The 15,923-nt window shown below is 36.5% G+C and overlaps 2 protein-coding genes across 3 annotated transcripts in view; both read right to left on the bottom strand.

Moving 5' to 3' along the window:
• Positions 1-1,063: 1,063 nt before the first annotated feature.
• LOC131023687 (uncharacterized) overlaps positions 1,064-15,923 on the bottom strand; it is a 35,183-nt gene continuing 20,323 nt past the window's right edge. The window contains exons 13-15 of the mRNA XM_057953252.1: positions 1,875-1,919; positions 1,630-1,668; positions 1,064-1,554 (exon numbers count right to left, since the gene is read on the bottom strand). Coding sequence (XP_057809235.1) covers positions 1,447-1,554; positions 1,630-1,668; positions 1,875-1,919 — 192 coding nt within the window. The 3' untranslated portion in view covers positions 1,064-1,446. The remainder of the gene's footprint in view (positions 1,555-1,629; positions 1,669-1,874; positions 1,920-15,923) is intronic.
• Positions 7,538-10,290, bottom strand: LOC131023692 (uncharacterized). Of its 2 annotated transcripts, none has more exons than XM_057953258.1 (2): positions 8,481-10,290; positions 7,538-8,383 (listed from the first exon to the last, which is right to left on the bottom strand). In XM_057953258.1, exon 1 carries the CDS (start codon positions 10,282-10,284, stop codon positions 9,421-9,423), a length of 864 nt encoding a protein of 287 aa, XP_057809241.1. In that variant the 5' UTR covers positions 10,285-10,290; the 3' UTR covers positions 7,538-8,383; positions 8,481-9,420. The 2 variants fall into 2 exon arrangements, with proteins under 2 accessions (XP_057809241.1, XP_057809242.1); XM_057953259.1 differs by having other exon boundaries at positions 7,538-8,053.

Genomic DNA, 15,923 nt, shown 5'->3' with positions numbered 1-15,923 from the left:
TTTTTTGAGTGGTTAATTGCATTTGTTGGGTGGTTGGTTGCATGATGTCTACGCCAAGAAGCAGCAGTGCCCCTATCTCTCAAGCCTCGGCGGGTATCCAACGGATAGTCGGTGGCAGGTATTCGACGGGTAACGGGTGACGAATATTCGACGGGTGGCGGGTATCCGCGGGTCACGGATATGGGTGGCAAATAGTAGTGTATGTCAAATAATTTTTTTAAAAATACATTTCGCAACGTAGACATATATATGTCATGTTAACACTTATTTTATTGAATAATATTCATCATTTATAAATATATTATGAAAGGGAGGTTCACTCTTTTTTTTATAAACTATAACATCAAATTTCCCGTCGAATTTCGATTTCTATTATAAAGTTTGACATCTCATATTAACACTTTTTTTGAGTGAAAAATCTCTAAAATTTATAAATATATTATGAAATGATTTTATGTTTTTTTTTCTTATAAATTATAATATCAAATGATTTCCGTCGAATTTCGACGGGTTATCCACTAGTTAAAAATAAAAAGAAGAAGAATTAAAAAGATTCAATGATATCGGTTAAAACTACCGAAAATAAAGAGATTTGTTTTGGATTGAGCCTTAAACATAATTAATTGCATAATTAAATAAGTTAATGACATAAATGACGGAAATGATATAGACCGCTAGATCTAATAAATCTAAAGACTAAGATTAATTCTTTATTCTTAAAATATATGTGATTCTCTATGGATCCATTCTCTCTGGATCCATTCTCTCTCTAGGTGAGATAAAATAAAAACACTTTTTAAAATATAAAATATGAACCATTTTCAGCCCTTATATCATTAAGATCTACGGTTGATTTATCATCTTATTGGATGAATTCATGGTTTCGAGTTCGAATCTCATAGGTAGCAAAAAATTTATTTTTTTCAATTCATACATTTACACCAAATTCATAGGTGTTCTAAATAAAATTCATACATTTTAACTAGTTCATATTTTATATGTTAAGAAATGTTTATACCGTAGCCCTATATATATAATTGTAAGCATAATAGCAAGATTACGATAACGAAGCACAACTTAATTGATAAGATGTTTTTCGTCCAATCCATTGGGGGCTCGAATTATTATGGGGAGAAATGAAGAATTATTATTGAGAATCTAGGGACAATGAGGAGCTAGACTATATATTTCCAATTCGCTCGTAAAAGAATAAAACAAAAATAAAAAATGGGCCTCGAAACATTAGAGGATATACAAAGAAAAAAAAGAAGAAAAATGAGAGAGAGGGGAGGGTATTTCAATTGTAGAGTGTTGAATCTATAGCAGCACCTGGTAAAGACTAAAATAGCTTTAATTAGGCTTGGAGCTCTTCAGTAAGAAAAGAATCTGGTGTGTTGTTGTTGTTGTGTTTTCTTCTGTTTTGTATATGCATAGGGATATAGTTGGTTAATTGAGATTGTGTTTAAATGGATCGACCCAACATTCGTCGTCCTCCACTGCCTTCTTCCATCTATCCGTAAAGGCCCTCATTTCAACATACGACCTTTGACGGATCTGCACATAAATAGTTAATTGCATGCTAATTAAGTAACTCAATGTGCATAAAACTACTTATTTGAGAAGACATACCGCTAATCTGTTGTTAAGTTTGTCCGACTTCGAATTCGCCTGCCCAAGAAATGTTGAGTCAACACATCATGCACTAAAATAAACTTTAATTGCGTGCATCCGTTGGTCCAGTGGTAAGTGGTTAATGTCCAAGGCCCGAGGTTCAAAGTTTGAGTCCACCGTCGTGCGGTCTTTAAATATCTTAATTTAATTTACTTGCGTAATTTATATAAAAAATAATAATTTACGTGTGAAAGAAATCATACCAATTCTGGTGCATTCCTTGGACTTGAATCTGGTTCCGAGTTGGTCTGCGTTAGCATTTACCACAACATTTAATCAAAAACTAGTGTATAACCCGTCGAAATTCGACGGGATTTTAAATTATAATTTAAATTATTTATATTATTTTTGTATAATATAATTAATTTTTAATTATTTAGTTTGATGTAATAGAATTTACATTATATTAATCTTAATTATATTTGTCAATTAAATGTTAACTTTTTGTTAAAATAGTAAAAATACCCGTTTATATAAATTTTATACATTTTTAATATATTGATGGATAAGAATTAATTTAAGATCTCTTTTTTCATCTAAGCATCATCTCATCTCATGATCACCAAGAACTCGAAAGACGATATCTGACTTTTGAGCATTATCTCGTCTAGACCCTAAAATACTATGCCTGAATGCGTCAATTGTTTGAACATCATTATCTGATGCTTTAAATATCATAATTCACTTCTAAACATCATTTTCATCATGAGCTTGAAAGACCAGGGCTGACTTGTGAGATTATATAATCTGAAGCTTGTGAGATTATAACTAACTTCTAAATATCATCTTGTATAGAGCTTAAAAAATCACCACTTGTGCATCATCTTATTTAGAGCTTAAAATATCATAACTGAGTTTCAAGCATCATTTCGTTTGAAGTTTGAAAGAATAAAACTGATTCGTGATAATCATCTTACTTGAAGTTTGAAAGACTATAACTAAGTTGTGAGAATCATCTCGTCTAAGGCTTGAGAAAATTGATGTGATATTCAAATTATATCATATCAATTTATTTAGTATTTCAATTGGTAAATTTTCATAAAAAATCAATCTTCATGAAAAATTTATGCAAAATATCTTATTTCATGACCAAATTAAAATGAAGAAATAATTTATTTAATCACAAGTATTTATTTTTTAAAAAATTAAATAATTTTTTATTCAACTAAATAAATTTGATCAACTTTTATTGCAATTTAAATTGTATTAATCTCAATCACTTCACCAATTAAATGTGGGTTTTTGATTTGGAGAGTAAGAACATCTTTCAATATAGATTTTATTTTGGTGAAATCTCATAAAAAAATCAATGTTCGATGAGAAGATTTAGATAAATAAGAATGAATAAATATGAAAATGTTTAGAGAATTAGGATAAATAAAAATGCAAAAATATGGTGATGCCACACAGGAGTATTCCATTTTCCTATTAGATATGTGATTATTTTAATACTTATTCTCGTCCTAAACCCATATAATAATATCAACTAATTTCTCGAATTTGTTTAAATCTATAAAATATGTATATAAACAAATAAAATATCAAACAATAATTAGTTAATAATCTCGATAAAATTTCAAACAATAAGAACCTATTTATTTCAAATATATTTAAATATATCACTACAAAAAAATCGTTGATTACCGACGGCGAAATGCCGTCGGTAACAAAAGACGGCCGCCGGTAAATAGTGTTACCGGCGGCGTTACCGGCAGCAACTCGCCGTCGCTAAACGGTTCGTCGGCAACGCCATTACCGACGGCGATCGGCCGCCGCCGGCAATTAACGGCGGCGAAGCCGCCGGCATTTCCGCCGTTAAATACCGCCGTTGAATGGCGGAGACTTGCCGGAAAATTACCGACGGCGTTTGCCGTCGGTAATTAGCGGCGGCGAGATCACCGTCGGTAATTTCCACCGGACGGTGGTGGCGCACACGCCGGAGTTGTTCACGATATTACCGAGGGCAAAATGCCGTCGGTAATTACCGACGGCATTACCGACGGCATTTGCCCTCGGTAATATTTTTTAATTTATTTTTTTAAATTTATTTTATTTATTTATTTATTTTATTTATTTATTTATTTTATTGTATATCCACAATTTATTTCGGTATTTATACAGTATTGCATAATTTAGACGAACTTCCCAGTCGGTCACCCATCTTAGTTGTGCTCTAAGTCAAGCACGCTTAACCTTGAAGTTCTTTTCGAATGGTCACCAGTACAGAACACTCGTATTATTGATATATATAGTATCTATTAATTCATATAAAGTCTACTTCAATATACAATATCATATATATTCATAACCTTAGAATATGTCGAGATGATATACAAAAAATGTTGTTAATTACGGATTGGGCTCGTTTCCGTTCTTATTTTTATGTCGGAAAAATATTTATTAATTAATTTATTATTAATTTTTGATTTTTTTTTTTTTTTTATCAATCTAGTTTATACACCATTCATAACCTTAGTGTTGATTGATGAGTGAATCACTAATCAAATTAATATTCTTAAGTTATAATTATAAGTTACTTAATAAGAATCTTGAATTCTTAGTAATAATATTAGATTAGTGATGATTGATGAGTGAATCACTAATCAAATTAACATTCTTAAGTTATAATTATAAGATTCTTACTAAGAATCTTGAATTCTTAGTAATAATCTTGGATTAGTGATGATTGATGAGTGAATCACTAATCAAATTAACATTCTTAAGTTATAATTATAAGATTCTTACTAAGAATCTTGAATTCTTAGTAATAATCTTGGATTAGTGATGATTGATGAGTGAATCACTAATCAAATTAACATTCTTAAGTTATAATTATAAGATTCTTACTAAGAATCTTGAATTCTTAGTAATAATCTTGGGTTAGTGATGATTGATGAGTGAATCACTAATCAATCTAACATTCTTAAGTTATAATTATAAGATTCTTACTAAGAATCTTGAATTCTTAGTAATAATCTTGGATTAGTGATGATTGATGAGTGAAACACTAATCAAATTAACATTCTTAAGTTATAATTATAAGATTCTTACTAAGAATCTTGAATTCTTAGTAATAATCTTGGATTAATGATGATTGATGAGTGAATCACTAATCAAATTAACATTCTTAAGTTATAATTATAAGATTCTTACTAAGAATCTTGAATTCTTAGTAATAATATTAGATTAGTGTTGATTGATGAGTGAATCACTAATCAAATTAACATTCTTAAGTTATAATTATAAGATTTTTACCAAGAATCTTGAATTCTTAGTAATAATATTAGATTAGTGTTGATTGATGAGTGAATCACTAATCAAATTAACATTCTTAAGTTATAATTATAAGATTTTTACCAATAATCTTGAATTCTTAGTAATAATATTAGATTAGTGTTGATTGATGAGTGAATCACTAATCAAATTAACATTATTAAGTTATAATTATAAGTTTCTTACTAATAATCTTGAATGCTTAGTAATAATATTAGATTAGTGATGATTGATGAATGAATCACTAATCAAATTAACATTCTTAAGTTATAATTATAAGATTCTTACTAAGAATCTTGAATTCTTAGTAATAATTTTGGATTAGTGATGATTGATGAGTGAATCACTAATCAAATTAACATTCTTAAGTTATAATTATAAGATTCTTACTAAGAATCTTGAATTCTTAGTAATAATCTTGGATTAGTGATGATTGATGAGTGAATCACTAATCAAACTAACATTCTTAGGTTATAATTATAAGATTCTTACTAAGAATCTTGAATTCTTAGTAATAATCTTAGATTAGTAATAATCAATGTTTAAATTTTCACTTGTATTTCAATATATATTTGATTTCAATGTTTTTGTATTTTTATCTTTGATCAATTTATTAGATGATAAATGAAAGAAAAAAAAATGAAAAAAAATTAAAAAAAATTAAAAAAAATTAAAAAAAAATTAAAAAAAAATAAAAAAAATAAAATTAATTACCGACGGCATTTGCCGTCGGTAATTAGCATTTGCCGTCGGTAATTAGCTGTCACACCCCAATTCTTGAAGAAATAAACTATAATCGAGGTGCGACTAAAGTCATAGAAATAAACAAGGAAAGAACCTTGTGGAATTCAAATAATAGGATAAAAATCGGGTATCACCATTTGAGTGAAGAAAGACAAAAATCAGGTGATACTAATCAATCAACAACATTCTAAGTCTTAGGATCATAAGTTCAGTTTCATGCTTCCGATAACCAACGTTAAATAACATAGAACTAGAAGTTGAGAGTTTAATCTCGATAAAACATAATTCAGAATTTAACATAAAAGTCTTAAGTTGGAGAAACAAAAGACAAATAAAAGCTAGTGCAACAGCGGAAGACAAAATACGGAGTTGAACCCTAGCCTCAGCTCTGCTCCGTCAGCACCGACCAATCAACCTGAAAACATTTGAAAGTAATTTTGGGCTAAGTACTAATGTACTTAGTGGGCTAGCATTTTTATAAACATTTCATAATCATAAGAGCAGTTTATCCAATTATACTTTACATGACTTAGAAGGTTTTAAAACAAAAATAACTTCTAAGCATGTTAAAACATTTTATTATATTGCGCGCAATTGTCACACTCCCTTTCCGTTACTCGCTGTGATCCCGGACCTTTTAGCCACCGACGGATCCATTACTCCTGCTTTACTTGGACTGAGGGCGTAACCCAGCCAAGCTCCCATTTGGGACCCAATGCTCCGGAACACATCCCGTCGAGCACCCTTATAACGCCTCATACATGATTAGTGCCCGATGGAGATCAACCCACCGAGTCAGCTAATAGGTGTACACAATTCTCAAACAACGTGTTAGGTCATAAGAGAACCTCGATCGATTAACTTATGCGAGCCTTAAACAGAGCAGAGTGCACAAAAATATTTATTGGATAAACAGTTTTCATTTCATAAAATATTTAGAGCTTAATAACTCAATCATACATTTGGAAAGTAAGCCCACCTGTCTAGGCAAAGCCTGTCGTTTAACCTTATCTCTGAATCGGAATAGCAGTGCTAATCCTCCTGATGCTCAAAGCCTACAAGAAATCTATTCTCAATAGGTCTCTTTAAATTCTAATCTTAAGTCATGGTGTAATGCTTAATATTCTATGATTCACTTAGCCGGTTTTTCAAAATTTAATGAATAAATAATTGAAAACATTTCTCTTGAGTTAAGTACACCAACAATATTCTTACTCATCTTTATTTAATAATTGGAATTATAAATAAAACCAATTAAATCTTAAATACTTTTATTGCAAAAATATAATGCAAATTCATATCATGCTTGGCATATAATAAGAAATTACTTAAAATATGCACTTACTAATAAAAATAAAATATTATTATGAAAACTAGTATTTGAATTAATTAAACTAATTAATAGTTCAATTAATTAAAATAGGGCAGCTCAATTAATTTAATTAATCAAGGCAGCCCAAAGTTAAAAATAAAACTGACTCAATTGATATAAATTTAGGGCCCAAGGAATTAATAAACATTGGCCCATCTGTTAAAAAATAAAAATCGGCCCAAGTGAAAATTTAAAACAAAGGCCCCAACTCTCAATTAAAATCGGCCCAAGTCGCAAGCCCATTGAAAATTAAATCAAGAACCCAGCCCATTAAAAATCGACCCATCACTCCATCTAAGCCCTAGCCCACACTCAAGCCCACTGACTCGGCCCAAAACTAATTAAAAATCCAGCCCAACACTAATTAAACCCCGGCCCAACAGCCAAGCCCACTCCCCAACCAAGCCCAACCCTCACCCTAGCCCAACACCTCCACTCTCTCTTCTCCTTATCAGCCGCACACACACACTATCACATATCTCAATCTCTCTCTCCCAAAGTTCCGTCCCTCTCTCTCTCTCGCGGTTCACGCCACCACCCCCTTCTCCCTCATCCTCACTCATCAAACCGGCGAGGCAGCCGCTCCTCCTTCCGGCGAGGCAGCCGCTCCTCTCTCCTGGAACTCCGGCGTCCGCCTGGACTTCCCCCCTCCTTCACTCAAACTGGCTGACAACGGCAGCAGATGAGGCGGCTGCCGCCGTGCCTTGCCATCTCCCTCGAGTCTCTCTCTCTCTTGGCTTATTTCCGGCCGCCGCAGCAGCGGAAACTAACCACCGCCGCCCTTCTCACCCTCTCTCTCTCTATCCTCGGCCCGACAGCAGCGGGGAGAGCCGCCGTGCCGTAGCTCCTCCTCTCACAGACAGCGTGCCAGCAGCAGGGAAACCACCGCCGCCGACCACAGTCGTCTACAGCGGCGGCGTCGCCGCCTTCTTCTCTCCCCCCTTGCCGGACAGCCTGTGGCCGTCAAAAATCGTTGCCCCAACTGAACTCACGCTACACCAACACTCAAATCAATGGAAAGTTGGCTCTTTCATTCAAAAATATAAAATAAAGCAATTATGCAGATTGTTCTGTATATGTATATGTATCATTCTGTTTGTTTCTTCTATTTTCTTGTTTAAACGATCGGTTAATAAAAGTCTGTATAAGTCTCTGGTATGAAGGATGATTATCTGTGTATATATGTATGCCAATTTACTGTCTGTGAAATAGGTGCTTATGCTGTGTTTGATATAACCATGAAAGATTTGGGTTTACCAGTCGATGGTTGAGTAAAAGGCGATCCTTTGTTTTATGAAATTATTATGAGATTATTCTATTGTTCTGCAGAAAAGAATACAGATTATAGTTAGAAGCTTCGTCAAAGTAACGTCAAAGTAGGAATGGAGAATAAGAATGAAAGTAGGAGGAATTTCTTTACCAGCTGCTGTAGAATATGATTGAGAAGAAGCTCAAGATTGGGAAACTGAATTAAGTAGAAAGCTCAATGAGAAGAATTGATTTTGGGATGAATAGGCGTTAAAGGATGGAGGCTTTTATAGGTGAAATCAGTTTATAAGTGTGGGTGGAAGAGTGGGTCAGCTTATAAGTGTGAGTGGAAGAGTGGGTGAAATTGGTGGGGAAAAAAAAAATATATCGTGTAGTGTAGTGTAGTGTAAAGTGTGAGTGGAAAAGAAATAAATAAAATATAATGAAAACTGTAATAATCATTCAGTGTTCGCTTCAATAAATAACTCGTGTAGATGCTAAATGTTAAATTAAATAAATATGTAATGCATATAAATTTAATAACTAAATTTACAAATGTTTTTTTTTTAAATCATTTTTGTTGGAATTAAAAATAAATTCATTTTCTTTTATCCGGCGTGAATCATCTTAAATCTAAGTTTAAATTAAATTCTAAACTTAATATAAATGGGTGGGGTGTTACATTCCTCCCTCCTTATAAAAATTTCGTCCTCGAAATTGCATATCTGGGTCATCTAGTTTGGATACTAGACTTTCATTCCACTCAACTCTTGTGCGGCACTAAATCATATACGTACTTAATTCCCTAACAGCGCGACATCGTTTAGCAAACTAGAAAATTTTCCTCAAACTCTGGTACGTCGTTATGTCGTGGAAACTTGTCTCGTCCTCTCCTGAAGATTGAAGAGGGATCTTTCTCTTGTTAAAAGTATCGTGGCGCTGACTTGAGTAAGTCAACCAATTCGAGGATTGCGTCAATTTCTATCATAGGAATAACATGTAAGTATGTCAAAATGTTTCGGCGCCTATATCGAGCTCTGAGTTCGCGGTGACGTCCTTAGTAACAGTCTTTCATCGTCAGTTGTACTAACTTTTATCGTTGTTACGGACGATTATAGCGTAAATTCTAATTTCTTACAAGCAACATATGAAATGGAAGAATAGGATACTCCAATATTGAATAGAGCTATAATCGACATGTCGAAAACATTAATCGTACCTGCCAGGTTTCCGTGATCTCCTGCTGCTCGGTGTTGGTTAAGGGCATAGGCCCTAGCGTATCGTGGTTGGTTCTGATTTCCTCTAGGACCTTGGTTTTGTCGTTGTTGGTTTCCAGGATTTTGTTGTTGGGGTGCTCCTCCTCCCTTCTTTGGGCATGTCGAGACATAATGCCCGGCCTCTCCGCAGTTATAGCAGACGTTCATTCCTTTCAGACATTCTCCTGGATGGAGTTTTTGACATTTTGGGCAAGGAGTTTGAACTATTGCTTGAGGTTGTGGGTTCTGATGTTGATTCTGATTTTGATTTGCCGTCCATGGTTTCTTCCCATTTCCAATGTTTCCACCAGTCCCTTCATTCCATTTTCTCTTTCCCTTACTACCATCTTGAGATGGTACAAATCCAAACTGTTCGGGGGATTTTCCTTTCTCCCTTGGCAACAATGACTCAATAGTGAGGGCTCTGCTCAATGTCTGCGCGTAGGTGAGACCGCCTTGACTTGCTAGGGAAATCGCTATCTCGTGACGCAGTCCGTTTCTGAACTTCTCTGCGCGTTTCTCATCGCTGTCCACCAACGTCGGAGCATATCTTGATAGCTGATTGAAGGCTCTATCATACTCGGTCACAGTTCCCGTTTTCTGTCTCAAATTCCAAAACTCGTTCTGTTTCTTTTGTCGGTAACATCCTGGTATATACTTCTCATACAATTCAGCCTTGAATTCTTCCCATGTGAAATTCTCCCACTGTTCGTCAGTCATAGTCCGCCTCACTGATTCCCACCAAAAGTCAGCTTCGTCCACCAACTGATAAGTTGCGCATGCCACTTTATCCTCATCGTCACAACGGATGTAGTTGAAGATCCGTTCTATTGCCCTAACCCATTTCTCGGCATCCGCAGGTTCGCCCAATCCATCAAACGTTGGGGGTTTTTCCTTGCGAAATTTTTCCTCGGCTGTGCGATTTGGTGCTACTTGTGGAATAGGCTCTTCGGGTACAAATCCCCTACCGCGCCCACGGCCACGTCCGCGCCCTCTACCACGTCCTCTTGGTGCACCTTCCATTCTGATTGACGGACGAGAATCAGCAGACAAAGAGACTCATTCGGCATACATACATACATACATACATATATAAATATACACGAGATATATCGCTTCTATAGTGTAACCATGTGAAAGACTAGTTCTACGTGGAAACTAATCTAAACTTAAGTGGAATAACTTAAGTGAAACCTTAATCTCATGACATTTCTTCTACGTTGTAACATATCTATGTTAAACGTTGCTATCTTATCATTCCTTACTTAAATCGATCAAGCGGAGCTTTCACGACTAACATTTCTAAAGTATCCTTGGGTAGTACTCAAACGATTTGTAAGAGACTCATCATTCATATCGTACAGGCAGTGGACCTAACACGATAACATAAAACTTTTCATTCATTTAATCATTTGTTTCTTTTGAAACCTTTAAACATATGGACAATAAATGCCCCTTTCATAAAAATTTTCTTAATCCGGAAAGATTAATGAAATCTAACTCGACCATAAATTCATTGATTCGTTAAGGGCTCGGGTAGTCCCAAACACGACATACATACATACATTGGTTATATGAGTTAAAGGCTCAAAATAACAATATGAAAGCGATAAGCAATTCATATAACATCATACATTGAAAGCGCGCACTTCTTAAAAACTTTGAAAGCATTTAAAATCATTGAAATTTTTAAGTCGTACCTTTTGTTGCGGCAGTGTGACGGCGAGCTGAGGGTCAACAAATTTTCTTAGAAGCCTAGAGGTACTATTCTAGACTCGACATTAGAAGCTTACGGTTATCAGAGACATGAAAGAAAACTTATGCTCTGATACCATTCTGTCACACCCCAATTCTTGAAGAAATAAACTATAATCGAGGTGCGACTAAAGTCATAGAAATAAACAAGGAAAGAACCTTGTGGAATTCAAATAATAGGATAAAAATCGGGTATCACCATTTGAGTGAAGAAAGACAAAAATCAGGTGATACTAATCAATCAACAACATTCTAAGTCTTAGGATCATAAGTTCAGTTTCATGCTTCCGATAACCAACGTTAAATAACATAGAACTAGAAGTTGAGAGTTTAATCTCGATAAAACATAATTCAGAATTTAACATAAAAGTCTTAAGTTGGAGAAACAAAAGACAAATAAAAGCTAGTGCAACAGCGGAAGACAAAATACGGAGTTGAACCCTAGCCTCAGCTCTGCTCCGTCAGCACCGACCAATCAACCTGAAAACATTTGAAAGTAATTTTGGGCTAAGTACTAATGTACTTAGTGGGCTAGCATTTTTATAAACATTTCATAATCATAAGAGCAGTTTATCCAATTATACTTTACATGACTTAGAAGGTTTTAAAACAAAAATAACTTCTAAGCATGTTAAAACATTTTATTATATTGCGCGCAATTGTCACACTCCCTTTCCGTTACTCGCTGTGATCCCGGACCTTTTAGCCACCGACGGATCCATTACTCCTGCTTTACTTGGACTGAGGGCGTAACCCAGCCAAGCTCCCATTTGGGACCCAATGCTCCGGAACACATCCCGTCGAGCACCCTTATAACGCCTCATACATGATTAGTGCCCGATGGAGATCAACCCACCGAGTCAGCTAATAGGTGTACACAATTCTCAAACAACGTGTTAGGTCATAAGAGAACCTCGATCGATTAACTTATGCGAGCCTTAAACAGAGCAGAGTGCACAAAAATATTTATTGGATAAACAGTTTTCATTTCATAAAATATTTAGAGCTTAATAACTCAATCATACATTTGGAAAGTAAGCCCACCTGTCTAGGCAAAGCCTGTCGTTTAACCTTATCTCTGAATCGGAATAGCAGTGCTAATCCTCCTGATGCTCAAAGCCTACAAGAAATCTATTCTCAATAGGTCTCTTTAAATTCTAATCTTAAGTCATGGTGTAATGCTTAATATTCTATGATTCACTTAGCCGGTTTTTCAAAATTTAATGAATAAATAATTGAAAACATTTCTCTTGAGTTAAGTACACCAACAATATTCTTACTCATCTTTATTTAATAATTGGAATTATAAATAAAACCAATTAAATCTTAAATACTTTTATTGCAAAAATATAATGCAAATTCATATCATGCTTGGCATATAATAAGAAATTACTTAAAATATGCACTTACTAATAAAAATAAAATATTATTATGAAAACTAGTATTTGAATTAATTAAACTAATTAATAGTTCAATTAATTAAAATAGGGCAGCTCAATTAATTTAATTAATCAAGGCAGCCCAAAGTTAAAAATAAAACTGACTCAATTGATATAAATTTAGGGCCCAAGGAATTAATAAACATTGGCCCATCTGTTAAAAAATAAAAATCGGCCCAAGTGAAAATTTAAAACAAAGGCCCCAACTCTCAATTAAAATCGGCCCAAGTCGCAAGCCCATTGAAAATTAAATCAAGAACCCAGCCCATTAAAAATCGACCCATCACTCCATCTAAGCCCTAGCCCACACTCAAGCCCACTGACTCGGCCCAAAACTAATTAAAAATCCAGCCCAACACTAATTAAACCCCGGCCCAACAGCCAAGCCCACTCCCCAACCAAGCCCAACCCTCACCCTAGCCCAACACCTCCACTCTCTCTTCTCCTTATCAGCCGCACACACACACTATCACATATCTCAATCTCTCTCTCCCAAAGTTCCGTCCCTCTCTCTCTCTCGCGGTTCACGCCACCACCCCCTTCTCCCTCATCCTCACTCATCAAACCGGCGAGGCAGCCGCTCCTCCTTCCGGCGAGGCAGCCGCTCCTCTCTCCTGGAACTCCGGCGTCCGCCTGGACTTCCCCCCTCCTTCACTCAAACTGGCTGACAACGGCAGCAGATGAGGCGGCTGCCGCCGTGCCTTGCCATCTCCCTCGAGTCTCTCTCTCTCTTGGCTTATTTCCGGCCGCCGCAGCAGCGGAAACTAACCACCGCCGCCCTTCTCACCCTCTCTCTCTCTATCCTCGGCCCGACAGCAGCGGGGAGAGCCGCCGTGCCGTAGCTCCTCCTCTCACAGACAGCGTGCCAGCAGCAGGGAAACCACCGCCGCCGACCACAGTCGTCTACAGCGGCGGCGTCGCCGCCTTCTTCTCTCCCCCCTTGCCGGACAGCCTGTGGCCGTCAAAAATCGTTGCCCCAACTGAACTCACGCTACACCAACACTCAAATCAATGGAAAGTTGGCTCTTTCATTCAAAAATATAAAATAAAGCAATTATGCAGATTGTTCTGTATATGTATATGTATCATTCTGTTTGTTTCTTCTATTTTCTTGTTTAAACGATCGGTTAATAAAAGTCTGTATAAGTCTCTGGTATGAAGGATGATTATCTGTGTATATATGTAGTGACCCGCTCTTTTATATATTTTAAATCCAGTTATGAGTGTTTATTTTTGTTCTTCAGTGAATAAAAACGGTTATTATCCTGATATGAATTCAGCTTATGATCCTGAATTTATATTGTTAAAACAGTCAATGATATTATTTCAGAGTTATAACTGACTTAGCAAAGTCACGTTATTTATTTAAGCAAGATGGAATTAGAATTTATTTTTACTCAAGTCGTGGATTATTTCCGACTCGTGAGTTAATTAAATCTGCGGATTTAATTTAAATATCAAGACAACGAACAAATTAAATCTACGGATTTAATTTAGATTCATTTTATAACTTATCGATTTTAGCGAGTTATCACATGTCGAAATCGAGATTTATGTAAACATACAGTATCAAGCAGAATCGAAGCCAGTATTTTATTACAGTTACTGAATCACAGAGATTTGTTTATTACAATATATATATATATATATATATATATAATACTACAATCTGCTTCGATAAAACAGTATTACACGCACACAACATATTTTACAACTACCAGTAACAATATACAATATTCCAATCACATTGATACATTGATATCCACAACTCATAATAACATACAAAGTCATCAGTATCATTACACAAACTTTCTTTTTCGCTCCACCATGCTTTTCTCCCCATTCATACAACACACTCAAGTGCCTAGCAACAGCTTCTCCTTTAACCTCACACTGCAGTCTCAATTCACCACTCTCCTCTTTTCCACACTTAGAAACTTTGGGAGAGCAGAGACTTCAATCCAGTGCTCTGCCACTTCAAGGTAAGCTTTGACTACAATTCCTCCATCTTCTCCATAACTCTACCTGCATTGATTGAGGGAAACAACAATTGTTTAAACTGTTCCAGCCATTCAAGTTCATTCAAAACATCAACAGTTGAAGGAGTGAGGAAGAGAGAGAGGGATCAGGCATTCAATACTTTCCAAAATAAAGATTATCTCAGTTATTCAATACCACAACAACACCAACCAACATTTATACTTCAAGGTAATTTATACTATCCCAGTTCACTCTCTCAACATACGCCTCTCACATACTCAAGCATGATCAGCTTATGCATATGAAATCAGACTCCACAGACAAAAAGAAAGAGAATACCTTAACTCATGAATCGAATATAGGCTTGCTACAGTATGCTCACACATAGAATGCTAAGTACTAGATTCTTACTCGAGGAAATTTATGTTCGTATCGAAACTCAATCACGCAACGAAAAGAAAGAAAACGGAGATTTGGAACTTAGCTTTAGGAAGTGAGGCTGGCTGCCTGTTCGGTCGAGCCAGGACGATGGCGACGACGGCGACAGCTCTTACTGCCTCGGCGAGAATCGTGTTACAGCAACTGCAGCATCGCGAATGGAGCAACGACGCTGAACCGCCGATTGAAATGGACGGAGGAGATGGCGGCAGAACCATGGCGGCGGCGGCGGCGATAGTTATAGGCCGAGATTAGGGCTCAAATCTTGAGGCGACCTCCCCTGATTTTGAGAAACGACAACAGCGGCAATTAGGGCTTTTGCTGCCCCTTCATCGGATTGAGAGGAAGAGCCCGACGCAGGAGGACGGACGAGACCCCGGCTGTTCGCCGGGAGTTGCAGCGGCGGGCAGCGACGATTTCGATGTCAGGGAGGAATTAGGGCTCGCCCTTCTCGCCTCGGACGTACTATCAGCGAGAGAGAAAGAGGAGAGAGACAGATACAACCTCGCCGGTCGAAGCCAACCGAAGCAGATGGCCGCGGATCGGCCGAGGAGGAGGAAGCCGGCCGGATTTGAGAGGTGGCCGAGCGTAGGCTTTGAAGAAGAAGGAGCATCGGCTCCTTGAAGAGAGAGGACCGAGAGTGTTATGGAGAACGCCGGGCTTAGGCGGAGGCAGTCGACGCCGGCCGGAGTCGCGGCGGCGGACGCCTCGTGTGAAGGCGAGTCGAGAGTGAGAGGGAGAAGAGGC

The sequence above is a fragment of the Salvia miltiorrhiza genome, chromosome 4 (assembly GCF_028751815.1).
Source record: "Salvia miltiorrhiza cultivar Shanhuang (shh) chromosome 4, IMPLAD_Smil_shh, whole genome shotgun sequence".
Lineage (NCBI taxonomy): Eukaryota > Viridiplantae > Streptophyta > Magnoliopsida > Lamiales > Lamiaceae > Salvia > Salvia miltiorrhiza.
Note: the sequence above shows the minus strand (reverse complement) of the source record. Positions and strands in the feature narration are given on the sequence as shown.